We start from the raw sequence: 20671 nt of genomic DNA on the forward strand, positions 1-20671 counted from the left end.
GGAAAAAAGTGTACCGAAGAAGGCGATTTCTGGTTTGAGTGCTTATGGAGGTAGTTCGTGAAGCAATTTCGACTACATCAGACGCGAATTTACTTTTATGCAAGGCCGCATATCGCCAGAATCGTGCAGAAGTCGTTTTTCCGATTATGGAGTAGCCAACACACAATCCTGATCTTAATCCGATAGAATCTTTAAAGGAGGAGCTAAAAATAAGACTTCCTACCCCAAACTGGATCTCATTGATGGGGTTTGGGCAAATCTCGGCGTCGGAGACGTATTTAAAAACGTAGTGGTCAATCTTCAATGAAAAATCGTACTTCCCGAAGGAACTAAAAGATTACAGGACAAAAAAAGTGAATATCTACTTAATTAGAACCAAAACGTGCAACCAAAACGTGCACGAAATAAAATTTTCCCGCTGAAATTAAAGTTTCGCGGGAGAAGGTTTATTGGTGGGAAAATTTAGTATAAAACAGGTTTTAGTTTACCTTTCAGTCTTTGTTTTTATTGTATTTCCTTCAATATTCAGTTAATAATGATCGAAAACACATTTTTCTTCGTTATTAACGCAATGGTGTCCAATCTGATATGAATTCTTGACTTCATCTGAGTTTTGGAGCAAAATTTGAGCAGATTTTTATTGAACAACTATTTTTGAACTAATCACCGTTGAGATAAAGAGTTTGGCTCGAAAAAACAACATTCGTTGACTGGTTACGTCTTCGAGCATCAATGATGTTCAATTATTAAGCAGTTGTACCACAAAATGACTATTTGGACATGAAAAAACTTGTTTCTGTATTATAAAAACCCGTAGAATGAATATTTTTGTTATTTCAGGTAAACAGACCGAAGAAGCAATTTCGAACAACAACAAATGGTCCTCGATGAGTCCACAATCCTGCAATACGGCGTTATTAGTTCAACAGGCGAATAAAGTTTTATCGCAACCGAATCACCTGCAATCGCATCATAATTCGCATGTGGCCGCTGCCGCGGCTGCAGCGCTTTCTTCGCCGTTCACGTCGCTTTTAGGAGCGACAGGTGGCGCTGCTTCGTATTTACTCGGCGATCATTTAAAACCGACGGCGGCGAATCATTTATTCTAAGAAACTATTTGTGTGTGCGCGCGTGCGTGTGTAATAATATTGACATAACCTAAAATTGGATCAATAAAGAAGAATTTGAAAGATAAAAAAAAAGAAGAGTTTAGAAGAAGAGACATGTCTCGTTTAGTATGGAATATTTTGTTGGAAAAAACTTGAATAGAATCAATATTATTACACAAATTAGGAAATTTGGTTATACGAAGATAGTTTAGAAAAGTCCGTCTGTGTTTAACGAAAAGAAAAAATATGAATTTTTTTTATTCGTTTCATTCGAACGACCAAATAATCAATAGATTTTTAGAATTTGTTTTATATATGAGTTTTTATTTCATACCATAAAACACCGATACAGAATTTTTCGAAATCATAACCTCATTATTATCATTCAAAAATAGATATTTAACACGTTCAAGCCCCCCAACGACGTATTTTATCCCAAAATTCATCTACGTCCTAATGGTCCTTATTTAAAGTGCTTTACGGTCCGGTTGGATCGTCCTGGGTCCTTGAAACATCATCCTACATTCGGTCCATTTGATTTTTTTTTGTTTCATACAGTAAATAGTTTGTATCTTGGAAGAAATTCGTTGAAAACATTTATTTCGAATAAAAAATGCAAAATACTTTTTTTGTTTACGGTCCTGGGTCCTGGAACAAATTTTTTGGAACTCGACGCGTCAAAGACAGTTGGATAATCGATATTTTCAATTTTCAAAAAAAATCCTCACAAGGATTCATTTATACGATTGTCAAATAAAAACTGCGTGTCAAAAATGGTTAAAATTTTTGAGAAAATCTCTCGACGTCTCAGTTTTTTTACAAAATGCCTCTATCGTAAGCTAATATCCTTCAGTTTCTTAAACAGAAACATAGTTTGACCCATAGATGGCGGTAGTTGCTTGAAAAATACCCCAGAGTTGATTATTGTCGACCGGAAGTGCGTGAACTAACAGACCAAATGTCAAAATGAAAATTTTGACATTTGGAAAGCTGTGCACAAGATGGATGCCACGATTCATAACCACGGACGCAACGTGGATTTATTAATTCACATCCCAAACGAAATAACAATCAAAACAATGGATTGAAAGGGAAGTACCGGCTCCAAAGACCGTTCCATCTGCAGGCGTCGGTTTTTTTCGGAAAAAATAACGTTTGAGGGAAAAAAATCAAGCAAAAGTAACCTCGGGTACTCTAATCGCCAGATTTGGCTCCATTGGATTCTTTTCTTTCTTTCTTTCAGGTACTTCTAGGACCATTTCAACCCAATTTTTTACGTATAATTTAAGAGATTTGCCGTCTCGAATTATTGCTGATTAAGTACTGACTGAAAAAAATATATTTCGTTCGGAAAATTCTGAAATTCGAAATACTTAAGTACGGTGGGGATTTAGACCCGAAAAGGGATTTTATGGTATGGAATAAAATACTTTTTCAATGTATTTTCCATAATATCTGAACATTTATGTTTATAATACAAAAAATGTGTAAATATTAGGTAGTGGAAAAGTGTATACCGCGAATTTTTTTAAATTTTCGATGAATGTAAATTGTGTACATATATGTACATTTAGGCACAACTGAATGCAGTAATTCAACAGAAACATGGGTGTAAATAAATAAGAAGATGATTACCAAAAATGCATTTCAAAAAACGATCATTTTTCCCGCCCCAATATCGTAGTCCAAGCAATGACACTCCCCGCGTGTTCTGTCGTTCCTAATGACGTGTTGTAATCATTGAATTACCTTTTTTTTGTGAATTTAAACATACGAGGGGTTATCTAAAAAGTTTCCCATCTTTTGAAATCTTTCTACTCAAAATAAACGTCTAATAACAACCTTTCTGCTTCAAGTTAAAATTTGAGGTTAGGAAAATGTCGGCTGACGGCCATATTTGGTCAATACCGTCATACATAATCTTAATTATCACAGAAATGTGAAAACGTGCGTTGTACTGAATCAAAAGCACTTTTTGAATCAGTAAACCTTTACAGGTCTTTGTCAGGTCCTGTAGTGATAGATCCGGTTTTCATTTTAGCTTAAATCGCTTCAATAAGGCCCGAAAAATGGTCTCACTTCCATTTCCCGCTCTTTTTCGAAATATTTGACCCTCGATAGACCGAAGAAGAAAATTCTTAAACAGGATAGAGCGACTTTACTTTTCTTATCATGATCGGCGTCTCAAAAACCCAATTAATTCCAGCTTATCTCTGTAATTGTGGAAAAAAAACTATTTTCACATCCAGAAGACTGAAAAAACATGTTTTAATCATAAAATTGTTGTACGAGACTTGTTCGAAACATAAGGTTCCCCCAACAACACATTTATTCGAATTAAAAGAAAGTATACACTTAACTCTATTTTTTGACTAAATCGGCGTTAAGATTAATGCATTTTTACATACAATAAACCATCTTATTTATGCCTAGACCTCTCCTTTTATCTCGTTAATGACTAGGAGACAAATCTGGGCTGTAACGGGAACAGTATAATCTGTCGTGGACACGATCGGTGTGTTCCATTTGTAAGCATACACTTCACGTGTTTTATACGTACATAAAACGAATCCCTGAACGTAATTCGCTTTTGGCGCGACACTCAAATGGCTACAAAGACAAGAATGAACGTTGTGGACGACTCGCCGAAGCGGGAACTGAGAGAAAATGAGTCAAACTACGTATAATGACATTTGTAGCTCCTTGGCCGTAAAAGTCGAATAAAACTCAAAACTTCTCCTCTTTTCTCCGCGTCGTTCATAAAATGCGTCCCTCCCAAGAGTTTGTTTCGTTCAAAGAAGAAATATTAATCACTAGGAGCCAAATCTGGGCTGTAACGGGGATGTAAGACAGTATAATCTGGCGTGGAGACGATCGGTGTGCTCCATTTGTAAGCACACACTTCACGTGTTTTATACGTACATAAAACGAATCCATGAACTTAATTCGCTTTTGGCGCGACACTCAAATGGCTACAAAGACAAGAATGAACGTTGTGGACGACTCGCCGAAGCGGGAACTGAGAGAAAATGAGTCAAACTACGTATAATGACATTTGTAGCTCCTTGGCCGTAAAAGTCTAATAAAACTCAAAACTTCTCCTCTTTTCTCCGCGTCGTTCATAAAATGCGTCCCTCCCAAGTGTTTGTTTCGTTCAAAGAAGAAATATTAATCACTAGGAGCCAAATCTGGGCTATAACGGGAATGTAAGACAGTATAATCTGTCGTGGAGACGATCGGTGTGTTCCATTTGTAAGCATACACTTCACGTGTTTTATACGTACATAAAACGAATCCCTGAACGTAATTCGCTTTGGGCGCGAGACTCAAATGGCTACAAAGACATGAATGAACGTTGTGGACGAATCACCGAAGCGGGAACTCAGAAAAAATGAGTCAAACTACGTATAATGACATTTGTAGCTCCTTGGCCGTAAAAGTCTAATAAAACTCAAAACTTCTCCTCTTTTCTCCGCGTCGTTCATAAAATGCGTCCCTCCCAAGTGTTTGTTTCGTTCAAAGAAGAAATATTAATCACTAGGAGCCAAATCTGGGCTATAACGGGGATGTAAGACAGTATAATCCGGCGTGGAGACGATCGGTGTGTTCCATTTGTAAGCATACACTTCACGTGTTTTATACGTACATAAAACGAATCCCTGAACGTAATTAGCTTTGGGCGCGAGACTCAAAACTCAGAAAAAATGAGTCAAACTACATCTAATGACATTCGTAGCTTCTTGATAACCTTATTTTATGGACAACTCTCGTAATATTTGTTGGTGAAACTCTTATTTACACTTATGTTGATAAATGTCGAAATGTTACCATACCCATTCTTCTTCTAGTCCACTAATGTATAAGTTTTGTGTATAAATAAATCAAAATTAAATTGAAAACGTAATTTCTTTAATAATAACCTTTACCAAATCAATCTATACAAACAAATGTTATGTAGACCAATTTTGATATTTGTGGACCTCATCAGCAACAATACGAAGTTTCTTATGTATAATTTGGATACACCCCTCCGCCTTAAATACGGAATTTGTCGTTAAAGTAAATTGACGTTTATCGAAATTAATTCTGTCGCGTCATATCATTTTTTATTTTCTATAATAACTGGAAAAGTCGAATGAATAATTTTCTAAATATACTGATATTCGACGACGCTGTTTTTCCGATTAGTGTGACGACGCGCGATTGAGTGGGACTTGTGCGGAAAAAGGATAGCAGATATAAAAGCGTCGCGGCGTTAATTTTATTCAGTTCTTTGTTAGTGGGAAAATTTAGAGCATCGGTGAATAAACGTAAACAAAATGTCTCTTGAACGCCAAGTCCGCAGCAAGGTAAGAATAATGTTTAAGATATTCATTTTTAGCGATTAAAATTTCTCGAAAATGATTAAAAAACGTTTTTTTCGGTAACTTATTTCGTGAAAATTGGAAAAAATTGTCGTTAATTAATATTTATTTGGTTTTAACTGATAAATTTTAATAATTAAGTCAAAATTATAGATGAAAATGCTGAATTATTTGATTATTGTTCAAAAAATTACAAAAAAATTGAAGTACAACGTTTCGAATATTGATATAAATATCATCAGTATAAAGAAATGATCGATATCATTTATACGTCGAAAACTAAAGAACTTTATTATTAATTCTTCGGAAAATTTAGCTTCATTAAGAAGAATCGATAAAATTAAAAAAAAAACTTTCATTTTAAGTAAAAACAAATTTCAATTTTGATCCAGTATGATTTCTAATTTGTCTATGAAACTAACTGGTTTATTATTCGAAATTTTAATGATTTTTCCAAATATTTTCTTTGTTTTCACTTCCGTAATTTCCAGATCGCCGCCAAACGCAACCCCCAACAAGACAAAGAAGCTCAAGAGTGGATAGAGGCCGTACTTGGTGCTAAATTCCCACCAGGTGAATTGTACGAAGACGTCATTCGCGATGGTACAGTTCTTTGTCAAGTTATCAATAAATTGGCGCCGGGATCCGTACCAAAAATCAACACCTCTGGCGGACAATTCAAAATGATGGAAAACATCAACAAGTAAGTTCCTCGTAGTTAATACGTCGGGGTTATATGATATTTGAAATATTTAGTTTGTAATAAATCCGGTCAAAAAATGTAAACCGGTTTCTAAAAATACGTCGCTGATTTTATCTTTCCAACGAATTTCATAGTCCATTAAATTCAAATCATCAAAAACGGTTGAGATAAATATTTACGTAGTCCCTAGTCAAAACTGAATAACAGATTGATAATTATTGAATTTAGAGATAATTATGGAATATTTTAGATAATAATGATGCTCCTTCATAACTTCCAAACTAAAATGACGAAATTACGAGTTTACATTTCTATTGGATCTCTTTCAAACTTTCAAACAGTTTCTTATTCGATCTTTCAACAGTTTTTGTCAAATCCGAAGCTAAAACTTCTGTTAATAAGCTACAATTTTTCATCTAAACTTTCAAACAGTTTCTTATTCGATCTTCCTCCAGTTTTTGTCAACTCCTAAGCTGAAACTTCTGTTAATAAGCTACAATTTTTCATCTAAACTTTCAAACAGTTTCTTATTCGATCTTCCTCCAGTTTTTGTCAAATCCGAAGCTGAAACTTCTGTTAATAAGCTACAATTTTTCATCTAAACTTTCAAACAGTTTCTTATTCGATCTTCCTCCAGTTTTTGTCAAATCCGAAGCTGAAACTTCTGTTAATAAGCTACAATTTTTCATCTAAACTTTCAAACAGTTTCTTATTCGATCTTTCAACAGTTTTTGTCAAATCCGAAGCTAAAACTTCTGTTAATAAGCTACAATTTTTCATCTAAACTTTCAAACAGTTTCTTATTCGATCTTCCTCCAGTTTTTGTCAACTCCTAAGCTGAAACTTCTGTTAATAAGCTACAATTTTTCATCTAAACTTTCAAACAGTTTCTTATTCGATCTTCCTCCAGTTTTTGTCAACTCCTAAGGTGAAACTTCTGTTAATAAGCTACAATTTTTCGTCTAAACTTTCAAACAGTTTCTTATTCGATCTTCCTCCAGTTTTTGTCAAATCCGAAGCTGAAACTTCTGTTAATAAGCTACAATTTTTCATCTAAACTTTCAAACAGTTTCTTATTCGATCTTCCTCCAGTTTTTGTCAAATCCGAAGCTGAAACTTCTGTTAATAAGCTACAATTTTTCATCTAAACTTTCAAACAGTTTCTTATTCGATCTTCCTCCAGTTTTTGTCAAATCCGAAGCTGAAACTTCTGTTAATAAGCTACAATTTTTCATCTAAACTTTCAAACAGTTTCTTATTCGATCTTTCAACAGTTTTTGTCAAATCCGAAGCTAAAACTTCTGTTAATAAGCTACAATTTTTCATCTAAACTTTCAAACAGTTTCTTATTCGATCTTCCTCCAGTTTTTGTCAACTCCTAAGCTGAAACTTCTGTTAATAAGCTACAATTTTTCATCTAAACTTTCAAACAGTTTCTTATTCGATCTTCCTCCAGTTTTTGTCAACTCCTAAGGTGAAACTTCTGTTAATAAGCTACAATTTTTCGTCTAAACTTTCAAACAGTTTCTTATTCGATCTTCCTCCAGTTTTTGTCAACTCCTAAGCTGAAACTTCTGTTAATAAGCTACAATTTTTCGTCTAAACTTTCAAACAGTTTCTTATTCGATCTTCCAACAGTTTTTGTCAAATCCGAAGCTGAAACTTCTGTTAATAAGCTACAATTTTTCATCTAAACTTTCAAACAGTTTCTTATTCGATCTTCCTCCAGTTTTTGTCAAATCCGAAGCTGAAACTTCTGTTAATAAGCTACAATTTTTCATCTAAACTTTCAAACAGTTTCTTATTCGATCTTCCTCCAGTTTTTGTCAAATCCGAAGCTGAAACTTCTGTTAATAAGCTACAATTTTTCATCTAAACTTTCAAACAGTTTCTTATTCGATCTTTCAACAGTTTTTGTCAAATCCGAAGCTAAAACTTCTGTTAATAAGCTACAATTTTTCATCTAAACTTTCAAACAGTTTCTTATTCGATCTTCCTCCAGTTTTTGTCAACTCCTAAGCTGAAACTTCTGTTAATAAGCTACAATTTTTCATCTAAACTTTCAAACAGTTTCTTATTCGATCTTCCTCCAGTTTTTGTCAACTCCTAAGGTGAAACTTCTGTTAATAAGCTACAATTTTTCGTCTAAACTTTCAAACAGTTTCTTATTCGATCTTCCTCCAGTTTTTGTCAACTCCTAAGCTGAAACTTCTGTTAATAAGCTACAATTTTTCGTCTAAACTTTCAAACAGTTTCTTATTCGATCTTCCAACAGTTTTTGTCAAATCCGAAGCTGAAACTTCTGTTAATAAGCTACAATTTTTCATCTAAACTTTCAAACAGTTTCTTATTCGATCTTCCTCCAGTTTTTGTCAAATCCGAAGCTGAAACTTCTGTTAATAAGCTACAATTTTTCATCTAAACTTTCAAACAGTTTCTTATTCGATCTTTCAACAGTTTTTGTCAAATCCGAAGCTAAAACTTCTGTTAATAAGCTACAATTTTTCATCTAAACTTTCAAACAGTTTCTTATTCGATCTTCCTCCAGTTTTTGTCAACTCCTAAGCTGAAACTTCTGTTAATAAGCTACAATTTTTCATCTAAACTTTCAAACAGTTTCTTATTCGATCTTCCTCCAGTTTTTGTCAAATCCGAAGCTAAAACTTCTGTTAATAAGCTACAATTTTTCATCTAAACTTTCAAACAGTTTCTTATTCGATCTTCCTCCAGTTTTTGTCAACTCCTAAGCTGAAACTTCTGTTAATAAGCTACAATTTTTCATCTAAACTTTCAAACAGTTTCTTATTCGATCTTCCTCCAGTTTTTGTCAACTCCTAAGCTGAAACTTCTGTTAATAAGCTACAATTTTTCATCTAAACTTTCAAACAGTTTCTTATTCGATCTTCCTCCAGTTTTTGTCAAATCCGAAGCTGAAACTTCTGTTAATAAGCTACAATTTTTCGTCTAAACTTTCAAACAGTTTCTTATTCGATCTTCCAACAGTTTTTGTCAAATCCGAAGCTGAAACTTCTGTTAATAAGCTACAATTTTTCATCTAAACTTTCAAACAGTTTCTTATTCGATCTTCCTCCAGTTTTTGTCAAATCCGAAGCTGAAACTTCTGTTAATAAGCTACAATTTTTCATCTAAACTTTCAAACAGTTTCTTATTCGATCTTCCTCCAGTTTTTGTCAAATCCGAAGCTGAAACTTCTGTTAATAAGCTACAATTTTTCATCTAAACTTTCAAACAGTTTCTTATTCGATCTTTCAACAGTTTTTGTCAAATCCGAAGCTAAAACTTCTGTTAATAAGCTACAATTTTTCATCTAAACTTTCAAACAGTTTCTTATTCGATCTTCCTCCAGTTTTTGTCAACTCCTAAGCTGAAACTTCTGTTAATAAGCTACAATTTTTCATCTAAACTTTCAAACAGTTTCTTATTCGATCTTCCTCCAGTTTTTGTCAACTCCTAAGGTGAAACTTCTGTTAATAAGCTACAATTTTTCGTCTAAACTTTCAAACAGTTTCTTATTCGATCTTCCTCCAGTTTTTGTCAACTCCTAAGCTGAAACTTCTGTTAATAAGCTACAATTTTTCATCTAAACTTTCAAACAGTTTCTTATTCGATCTTCCAACAGTTTTTGTTAAATCCGAAGCTGAAACTTCTGTTAATAAGCTACAATTTTTCATCTGAACTTTCAAACAGTTTCTTATTCGATCTTCCAACAGTTTTTGTTAAATCCGAAGCTGAAACTTCTGTTAATAAGCTACAATTTTTCATCTAAACTTTCAAACAGTTTCTTATTCGATCTTCCTCCAGTTTTTGTCAACTCCTAAGGTGAAACTTCTGTTAATAAGCTACAATTTTTCGTCTAAACTTTCAAACAGTTTCTTATTCGATCTTCCTCCAGTTTTTGTCAACTCCTAAGCTGAAACTTCTGTTAATAAGCTACAATTTTTCATCTAAACTTTCAAACAGTTTCTTATTCGATCTTCCTCCAGTTTTTGTCAACTCCTAAGGTGAAACTTCTGTTAATAAGCTACAATTTTTCATCTAAACTTTCAAACAGTTTCTTATTCGATCTTCCAACAGTTTTTGTTAAATCCGAAGCTGAAACTTCTGTTAATAAGCTACAATTTTTCATCTGAACTTTCAAACAGTTTCTTATTCGATCTTCCAACAGTTTTTGTTAAATCCGAAGCTGAAACTTCTGTTAATAAGCTACAATTTTTCATCTAAACTTTCAAACAGTTTCTTATTCGATCTTCCTCCAGTTTTTGTCAAATCCGAAGCTGAAACTTCTGTTAATAAGCTACAATTTTTCATCTAAACTTTCAAACAGTTTCTTATTCGATCTTTCAACAGTTTTTGTCAAATCCGAAGCTAAAACTTCTGTTAATAAGCTACAATTTTTCATCTAAACTTTCAAACAGTTTCTTATTCGATCTTCCAACAGTTTTTGTTAAATCCGAAGCTGAAACTTCTGTTAATAAGCTACAATTTTTCATCTGAACTTTCAAACAGTTTCTTATTCGATCTTCCAACAGTTTTTGTTAAATCCGAAGCTGAAACTTCTGTTAATAAGCTACAATTTTTCATCTAAACTTTCAAACAGTTTCTTATTCGATCTTCCTCCAGTTTTTGTCAAATCCGAAGCTGAAACTTCTGTTAATAAGCTACAATTTTTCATCTAAACTTTCAAACAGTTTCTTATTCGATCTTTCAACAGTTTTTGTCAAATCCGAAGCTAAAACTTCTGTTAATAAGCTACAATTTTTCATCTAAACTTTCAAACAGTTTCTTATTCGATCTTCCTCCAGTTTTTGTCAACTCCTAAGCTGAAACTTCTGTTAATAAGCTACAATTTTTCATCTAAACTTTCAAACAGTTTCTTATTCGATCTTCCTCCAGTTTTTGTCAACTCCTAAGGTGAAACTTCTGTTAATAAGCTACAATTTTTCGTCTAAACTTTCAAACAGTTTCTTATTCGATCTTCCTCCAGTTTTTGTCAACTCCTAAGCTGAAACTTCTGTTAATAAGCTACAATTTTTCGTCTAAACTTTCAAACAGTTTCTTATTCGATCTTCCAACAGTTTTTGTCAAATCCGAAGCTGAAACTTCTGTTAATAAGCTACAATTTTTCATCTAAACTTTCAAACAGTTTCTTATTCGATCTTCCTCCAGTTTTTGTCAAATCCGAAGCTGAAACTTCTGTTAATAAGCTACAATTTTTCATCTAAACTTTCAAACAGTTTCTTATTCGATCTTCCTCCAGTTTTTGTCAAATCCGAAGCTGAAACTTCTGTTAATAAGCTACAATTTTTCATCTAAACTTTCAAACAGTTTCTTATTCGATCTTTCAACAGTTTTTGTCAAATCCGAAGCTAAAACTTCTGTTAATAAGCTACAATTTTTCATCTAAACTTTCAAACAGTTTCTTATTCGATCTTCCTCCAGTTTTTGTCAACTCCTAAGCTGAAACTTCTGTTAATAAGCTACAATTTTTCATCTAAACTTTCAAACAGTTTCTTATTCGATCTTCCTCCAGTTTTTGTCAACTCCTAAGGTGAAACTTCTGTTAATAAGCTACAATTTTTCGTCTAAACTTTCAAATAGTTTCTTATTCGATCTTCCTCCAGTTTTTGTCAACTCCTAAGCTGAAACTTCTGTTAATAAGCTACAATTTTTCGTCTAAACTTTCAAACAGTTTCTTATTCGATCTTCCAACAGTTTTTGTCAAATCCGAAGCTGAAACTTCTGTTAATAAGCTACAATTTTTCATCTAAACTTTCAAACAGTTTCTTATTCGATCTTCCTCCAGTTTTTGTCAAATCCGAAGCTGAAACTTCTGTTAATAAGCTACAATTTTTCATCTAAACTTTCAAACAGTTTCTTATTCGATCTTCCTCCAGTTTTTGTCAAATCCGAAGCTGAAACTTCTGTTAATAAGCTACAATTTTTCATCTAAACTTTCAAACAGTTTCTTATTCGATCTTTCAACAGTTTTTGTCAAATCCGAAGCTAAAACTTCTGTTAATAAGCTACAATTTTTCATCTAAACTTTCAAACAGTTTCTTATTCGATCTTCCTCCAGTTTTTGTCAACTCCTAAGCTGAAACTTCTGTTAATAAGCTACAATTTTTCATCTAAACTTTCAAACAGTTTCTTATTCGATCTTCCTCCAGTTTTTGTCAACTCCTAAGGTGAAACTTCTGTTAATAAGCTACAATTTTTCGTCTAAACTTTCAAACAGTTTCTTATTCGATCTTCCTCCAGTTTTTGTCAACTCCTAAGCTGAAACTTCTGTTAATAAGCTACAATTTTTCATCTAAACTTTCAAACAGTTTCTTATTCGATCTTCCAACAGTTTTTGTTAAATCCGAAGCTGAAACTTCTGTTAATAAGCTACAATTTTTCATCTGAACTTTCAAACAGTTTCTTATTCGATCTTCCAACAGTTTTTGTTAAATCCGAAGCTGAAACTTCTGTTAATAAGCTACAATTTTTCATCTAAACTTTCAAACAGTTTCTTATTCGATCTTCCTCCAGTTTTTGTCAACTCCTAAGGTGAAACTTCTGTTAATAAGCTACAATTTTTCGTCTAAACTTTCAAACAGTTTCTTATTCGATCTTCCTCCAGTTTTTGTCAACTCCTAAGCTGAAACTTCTGTTAATAAGCTACAATTTTTCATCTAAACTTTCAAACAGTTTCTTATTCGATCTTCCTCCAGTTTTTGTCAACTCCTAAGGTGAAACTTCTGTTAATAAGCTACAATTTTTCATCTAAACTTTCAAACAGTTTCTTATTCGATCTTCCAACAGTTTTTGTTAAATCCGAAGCTGAAACTTCTGTTAATAAGCTACAATTTTTCATCTGAACTTTCAAACAGTTTCTTATTCGATCTTCCAACAGTTTTTGTTAAATCCGAAGCTGAAACTTCTGTTAATAAGCTACAATTTTTCATCTAAACTTTCAAACAGTTTCTTATTCGATCTTCCTCCAGTTTTTGTCAACTCCTAAGCTGAAACTTCTGTTAATAAGCTACAATTTTTCATCTAAACTTTCAAACAGTTTCTTATTCGATCTTCCTCCAGTTTTTGTCAACTCCTAAGCTGAAACTTCTGTTAATAAGCTACAATTTTTCATCTAAACTTTCAAACAGTTTCTTATTCGATCTTCCAACAGTTTTTGTTAAATCCGAAGCTGAAACTTCTGTTAATAAGCTACAATTTTTCATCTAAACTTTCAAACAGTTTCTTATTCGATCTTTCAACAGTTTTTGTCAAATCCGAAGCTGAAACTTCTGTTAATAAGCTACAATTTTTCATCTAAACTTTCAAACAGTTTCTTATTCGATCTTCCTCCAGTTTTTGTCAAATCCGAAGCTGAAACTTCTGTTAATAAGCTACAATTTTTCATCTAAACTTTCAAACAGTTTCTTATTCGATCTTTCAACAGTTTTTGTCAAATCCGAAGCTAAAACTTCTGTTAATAAGCTACAATTTTTCATCTAAACTTTCAAACAGTTTCTTATTCGATCTTCCAACAGTTTTTGTCAAATCCGAAGCTGAAACTTCTGTTAATAAGCTACAATTTTTCATCTAAACTTTCAAACAGTTTCTTATTCGATCTTCCTCCAGTTTTTGTCAAATCCGAAGCTGAAACTTCTGTTAATAAGCTACAATTTTTCATCTAAACTTTCAAACAGTTTCTTATTCGACCTTTCAACAGTTTTTGTCAAATCCGAAGCTAAAACTTCTGTTAATAAGCTACAATTTTTCATCTAAACTTTCAAACAGTTTCTTATTCGATCTTCCAACAGTTTTTGTCAAATCCGAAGCTGAAACTTCTGTTAATAAGCTACAATTTTTCATCTAAACTTTCAAACAGTTTCTTATTCGATCTTTCAACAGTTTTTGTCAAATTCCGAAGCTAAAACTTCTGTTAATAAGCTACAATTTTTCATCTAAACTTTCAAACAATTTCTTATTCGATCTTTCAACAGTTTTTGTCAAATCCGAAGCTAAAACTTCTGTTAATAAGCTACAATTTTTCATCTAAACTTTCAAACAGTTTCTTATTCGATCTTCCAACAGTTTTTGTCAAATCCGAAGCTGAAACTTCTGTTAATAAGCTACAATTTTTCATCTGAACTTTCAAACAGTTTCTTATTCGATCTTCCAACAGTTTTTGTCAAATCCGAAGCTGAAACTTCTGTTAATAAGCTACAATTTTTCATCTAAACTTTCAAACAGTTTCTTATTCGATCTTTCAACAGTTTTTGTCAAATCCGAAGCTAAAACTTCTGTTAATAAGCTACAATTTTTCATCTAAACTTTCAAACAGTTTCTTATTTGATCTTTCAACAGTTTTTGTCAAATCCGAAGCTAAAACTTCTGTTAATAAGCTACAATTTTTCATCTAAACTTTCAAACAGTTTCTTATTTGATCTTTCAACAGTTTTTGTCAAATCCGAAGCTGAAACTTCTGTTAATAAGCTACAATTTTTCATCTAAACTTTCAAACAGTTTCTTATTCGATCTTCCTCCAGTTTTTGTCAACTCCTAAGCTGAAACTTCTCTTAATAAGCTACAATTTTTCATCTAAACTTTCAAACAGTTTCTTATTCGATCTTCCTCCAGTTTTTGTCAACTCCTAAGCTGAAACTTCTGTTAATAAGCTACAATTTTTCATCTAAACTTTCAAACAGTTTCTTATTCGATCTTCCTCCAGTCTTTGTCAACTCCTAAGGTGAAACTTCTGTTAATAAGCTACAATTTTTCATCTAAACTTTCAAACAGTTTCTTATTCGATCTTTCAACAGTTTTTGTCAAATCCGAAGCTAAAACTTCTGTTAATAAGCTACAATTTTTCATCTAAACTTTCAAACAGTTTCTTATTCGATCTTCCTCCAGTTTTTGTCAAATCCGAAGCTGAAACTTCTGTTAATAAGCTACAATTTTTCATCTAAACTTTCAAACAGTTTCTTATTCGATCTTCCTCCAGTTTTTGTCAAATCCGAAGCTGAAACTTCTGTTAATAAGCTACAATTTTTCATCTGAACTTTCAAACAGTTTCTTATTCGATCTTCCTCCAGTTTTTGTCAAATCCGAAGCTGAAACTTCTGTTAATAAGCTACAATTTTTCATCTAAACTTTCAAACAGTTTCTTATTCGATCTTCCTCCAGTTTTTGTCAAATCCGAAGCTGAAACTTCTGTTAATAAGCTACAATTTTTCATCTAAACTTTCAAACAGTTTCTTATTCGATCTTTCAACAGTTTTTGTCAAATCCGAAGCTAAAACTTCTGTTAATAAGCTACAATTTTTCATCTAAACTTTCAAACAGTTTCTTATTCGATCTTCCAACAGTTTTTGTTAAATCCGAAGCTGAAACTTCTGTTAATAAGCTACAATTTTTCATCTGAACTTTCAAACAGTTTCTTACTCGATCTTCCTCCAGTTTTTGTCAAATCCGAAGCTGAAACTTCTGTTAATAAGCTACAATTTTTCATCTAAACTTTCAAACAGTTTCTTATTCGATCTTCCAACAGTTTTTGTTAAATCCGAAGCTGAAACTTCTGTTAATAAGCTACAATTTTTCATCTGAACTTTCAAACAGTTTCTTATTCGATCTTCCAACAGTTTTTGTCAAATCCGAAGCTGAAACTTCTGTTAATAAGCTACAATTTTTCATCTAAACTTTCAAACAGTTTCTTATTCGATCTTCCAACAGTTTTTGTTAAATCCGAAGCTGAAACTTCTGTTAATAAGCTACAATTTTTCATCTGAACTTTCAAACAGTTTCTTATTCGATCTTCCAACAGTTTTTGTCAAATCCGAAGCTAAAACTTCTGTTAATAAGCTACAATTTTTCATCTGAACTTTCAAACAGTTTCTTATTCGATCTTCCAACAGTTTTTGTCAAATCCGAAGCTGAAACTTCTGTTAATAAGCTACAATTTTTCATCTGAACTTTCAAACAGTTTCTTATTCGATCTTCCTCCAGTTTTTGTCAAATCCGAAGCTGAAACTTCTGTTAATAAGCTACAATTTTTCATCTAAACTTTCAAACAGTTTCTTATTCGATCTTCCAACAGTTTTTGTCAAATCCGAAGCTGAAACTTCTGTTAATAAGCTACAATTTTTCATCTGAACTTTCAAACAGTTTCTTATTCGATCTTCCAACAGTTTTTGTCAAATCCGAAGCTGAAACTTCTGTTAATAAGCTACAATTTTTCATCTAAACTTTCAAACAGTTTCTTATTCGATCTTCCAACAGTTTTTGTTAAATCCGAAGCTGAAACTTCTGTTAATAAGCTACAATTTTTCATCTGAACTTTCAAACAGTTTCTTATTCGATCTTCCTCCAGTTTTTTTCAACTCCTAAGCTGAAACTTCTGTTAATAAGCTACAATTTTTTATCTAAATTATCACCAAGTTCTGTAAGATATGAAAAAAATAAATAGGAAATTAACAAAATGACTGATGCAGCAAATAAAAATAAAAAAATTGCGATTGCAGCCCGAAGGAAAATCTGGAAAACGTTCATTATTTCGAAATCTCTACAATCGAAAATATCGATTAATCGATTGTTATAACATTCCAATGTTTTGGTTGAAATCAAAACACGATTTAATCCAATAAATAAAATCTATTTTAATTATTTTATGCCGTGTTGAATAAATATTATCGCTGGAATTCTGTTTTAACTACGCGCCTGAAAACCAAGCTTCAATCTAAAATTAAATACGTGCTTTCAACAAAATATTTATTTATAGAAACGTTTGTGGAATTTTCATAATTATTAGAAAAACTATCAGTTTCAAAAACAATCGTTTTTTTTATTTTTAGTTATTAGATAAGTTGATAAACTTGTTTTGGTACTAATAATGGTCAAACTAAGCGTGTTTGAAGCTTAAAAAAGAAATTTACGAATTTATATTCAATATAAACGAAGTTAAACTCAAAAAAAAATATCCAGGATACGATTTGTCTGTAGTAGGTTCTTACGAAAGCTTTTTAAAGAGTAAGCGTCGTAGCTATCCCAAAAACAGACATTTAAAAATCAAAAAAACAGTTCTGCTGACTTGTTGGACGTAGCAAAAGCCTTTGGAAAGGTCTGACATAATTTCTTTATTCGTTTTTCAGCTTCCAGCAAGCCATCAAAAATTACGGCGTAGCTGACATCGACGTATTCCAAACTGTGGATCTGTGGGAAAAGAAAGACATAGCTCAAGTGACCAATACGCTTTTCGCTCTGGGTAGACAGACCTACAAACACCCTGAATGGAAAGGACCTTATCTAGGACCCAAACCCGCCGACGAAAACAAGAGAGAATTCACCGAAGAACAACTTAGAGCTGGTGAAAGTATCATCGGTCTTCAAGCCGGTCAAAATAAAGGAGCTACTCAAGCCGGTCAAAACATCGGCGCTGGACGTAAAATCATCCTTGGAAAGTAATTTGTTCAATAATGCCATTCGTTTTTTATTTTTTTAACTTACATAGGTAACTGTCATCTAAATGAATTAATAAATTTTATTTTACAACGGATTTTTATTGTTTTATTATAGTTTGTTATTAAATTTAATACTTATAATATAACCTGGCAATCACGCAATCATCTGTCAGTTACTTGATATTACCATAGAAATATTACAGATAGACTAGGCATCTATAGATAAATATAATAATAAAAATCATTTATCTATTTCTATCACTTTATTTCTTTACGTACTGTATATGCGTGATTCTGATTTAACTGATTCAACGGAAAGTCATCTTCTCTCTCTCTCTCTTTCTGAAGTCCTGATACTCCTAATAGCTTCACGTATAGTACGCGTACTCTACCTGTCATATTTCTATGGTTTTAACAAATATCCATACAATAGAAACTATCGATAAAATTTTAAAGTCTAAAGTATTATTTTCTGATGAAAAATCGATATTTATTTCTAAAAAGATTACAGTTTATTCACGACATTATCCACTACTACTTTCCAACGTAATCACGATGTTGCCGAATGTCTGTGATTGATGTTTACATAATAAATTATAATAATATTATCCGTGCTATTAATATGAGATATGCAGAATTATTTTTTTACGGTCTACGGAGCGAATAAAACAGATATTCGAAAATGTTTTGATAATAACCAATTCTAAAAATAGATGCGATACTTATATAACACCTAATACGGGTGTGTCTCGTTCCTACAAACATTACATGAAACGTAAATACTTTGGCTTGAATTTGGAAAGTGGGTGGATGTAAAAATAGATCGTTACAAAAAACGAAGTAAAATCGTTAAATCACATTTATAGGAATCAAAACTTTGAAGAAAATTCATTATACTCCAAAATGTTTTATTTTATTCGTAAATATAATGAAAATAACATGTCTTAATTTTTTAATTTTATAAATTAAACACTAGATAGGGCGATGGTAGAAAAAAGATTCAATTTTTCATTTAATATTAATAAGAAAAGTAAATATATTGATTCAATATGAAATATGATTCTAAAAATATATTACTGTTTATTATCAGTTGTATTAATGCAAAATATAGTCATTTATTTAAATAATTATATAAATTACAGTGACATCTATACTTCAGCTTTAAAACTATTTGTTATTAAATGAAGAGTTTCCTGTATTTAATTTCATCAAACATGATACTTATTAAGGACTATTTGAACATTCTATTTAAGTACTATTTAACCTCACCATAAGTGAACAATTTTAACGTTCATTCTACTTCGATATAAATCGGTTGGTCCGACTGCCACAACGTTGTCCAGTTACAAATTGAAGATATTATGAAGCACTGTTGCCAAGATTATAAGATTTTATTTATAATTCCTTTCGAGAAAAACTATGCTTTTTATAAATTAATCCTCAAGTTTATTTTTGAAAAAACATTACATAAGTTACATTAAAATGAGGATTTGACAGACAAAATATTCCAGCACTGGAAATTTCAAATTGACGGTTAGATTATAAAGTTTTGATTTTTTGAACTAGTACTCGTGATTATTGTTCTCATTATTTAACTCTTACAATGACCATCAATTCTTGTTACAACAATTACATCAACAAATTATTTCTTATCAGAAACGATAAAAATTGTGTCTAATAATTATATGTAATTTGGCAACATTGGATTACTACTAAATACTGTCTGGTAGATACTAAAAATTTGAAGATAAAATTGTAAACTCTTTATAATAAAATTAAAATTGGTAATTACTTAATATTTTAATATTCATAATTTTATTATAATTGTTTGTATAAAAAAACAAAACGTTATTTATAAATAAAGTTATTTTAGTGACATCTGTTGTATTATTTATCATCTTTACCTAACCTTGAAGAAGTTTCCTGTTTATCTAATGTTGTTAATTATAAACTTGAGATAATAGATGACGTGATTATAGAATAACGAATTTTATTGTTTATGAGTAAGCCAAGAAACGACTAAAAATTTCTTCACGATTTTCTTAAATATACTTACGTTATATTTCTAATTTTAAACATGAAGTAGGCGTTTGAAAGTTTCGGGTGATATAAACAGTTTTTTTGATTCCTGACGGCTTATTCGATAATGAACATAAAGTATACGATACTAAATTTGAATAAATAAACTCGTTTTATAAGTTTCTAGAATAAATTATGTATGTGTTTATATTTGAAATAAAGTAAACACATAATAAGAATAATTCAATACAATTTCCTTACGATATACGAGGGTTTACAATTTTTAAAGTGTCAATAAAAACTTACGTACTGTTTATAATTTAAATCGGTGCAGCTTTAACTATTTCATCATGTTAATATTTCATATTCAGACGTTTATTTCAGTTGTTTTGATTAAATGTATTCAGTCTATAAATCAAAAGTTACAAAAACAATTCCTAACCTAACAATTCAGTTTGATGAAATTCCGTATTTATTGTGATGAATTGTAAATTTGTACTCATTTGGAATGACCTTGATTTATAAACATTGTCTTCTACAGTATTTTGGGTTACTTTCATCTGCGTTGAACTACTCTGATAATTGTTAAATCATTATCAAATCCACGAGAGAAATTTCCAAAAACAGAGTTTACAAATCATCCCAAAATTTATTTTAGAATATGAATAATATCGTTTGTGCCAGAAATATTGAATGCTTTTATCTATACACTGATGATTCACACTTTTGGAATGGTCCGGACGAAATTAGATTCTTGTTTTTTACGTGGGCTGAAAAACAACTAGTTACTAGACTAATTTTAAATTTATTACTAATTTTTGTGATTCTACATGAAGGTTAATTTTTTAAGTCATTAAATCGTACGAAAAGGATATTTGTGTTTTGTCGTTAATCGCCGAATAATTGATAAAAAAAACATTGATTTTTGTACGATATTATATTATTTACAACGTTGCCAGATCTTTTTTTTGCAAGAAATATTAATACAATAAAAATATGATTATAATATTTATC

The 20671-nt window shown here is 31.6% G+C and overlaps 2 protein-coding genes across 2 annotated transcripts in view; both read left to right on the top strand.

Moving 5' to 3' along the window:
* The window catches only part of LOC130447263 (paired mesoderm homeobox protein 2A-like), a 59749-nt gene extending 58640 nt beyond the window's left edge, over positions 1-1109 (top strand). Inside the window, exon 4 of the mRNA XM_056783981.1 lies at positions 841-1109. Coding sequence (XP_056639959.1) covers positions 841-1109 — 269 coding nt within the window. The remainder of the gene's footprint in view (positions 1-840) is intronic.
* A 4182-nt stretch (positions 1110-5291) lies between these two features.
* LOC130447266 (muscle-specific protein 20) lies at positions 5292-17733 on the top strand. The gene is made up of 3 exons (XM_056783983.1): positions 5292-5458; positions 5965-6176; positions 17330-17733. The coding sequence occupies exons 1-3, from the start codon at positions 5429-5431 to the stop codon at positions 17640-17642; spliced, it is 555 nt and encodes a 184-aa protein (XP_056639961.1). The 5' UTR covers positions 5292-5428; the 3' UTR covers positions 17643-17733.
* The last annotated feature ends 2938 nt before the right edge of the window (positions 17734-20671 follow it).

The sequence above is a fragment of the Diorhabda sublineata genome, chromosome 8 (assembly GCF_026230105.1).
Source record: "Diorhabda sublineata isolate icDioSubl1.1 chromosome 8, icDioSubl1.1, whole genome shotgun sequence".
Lineage (NCBI taxonomy): Eukaryota > Metazoa > Arthropoda > Insecta > Coleoptera > Chrysomelidae > Diorhabda > Diorhabda sublineata.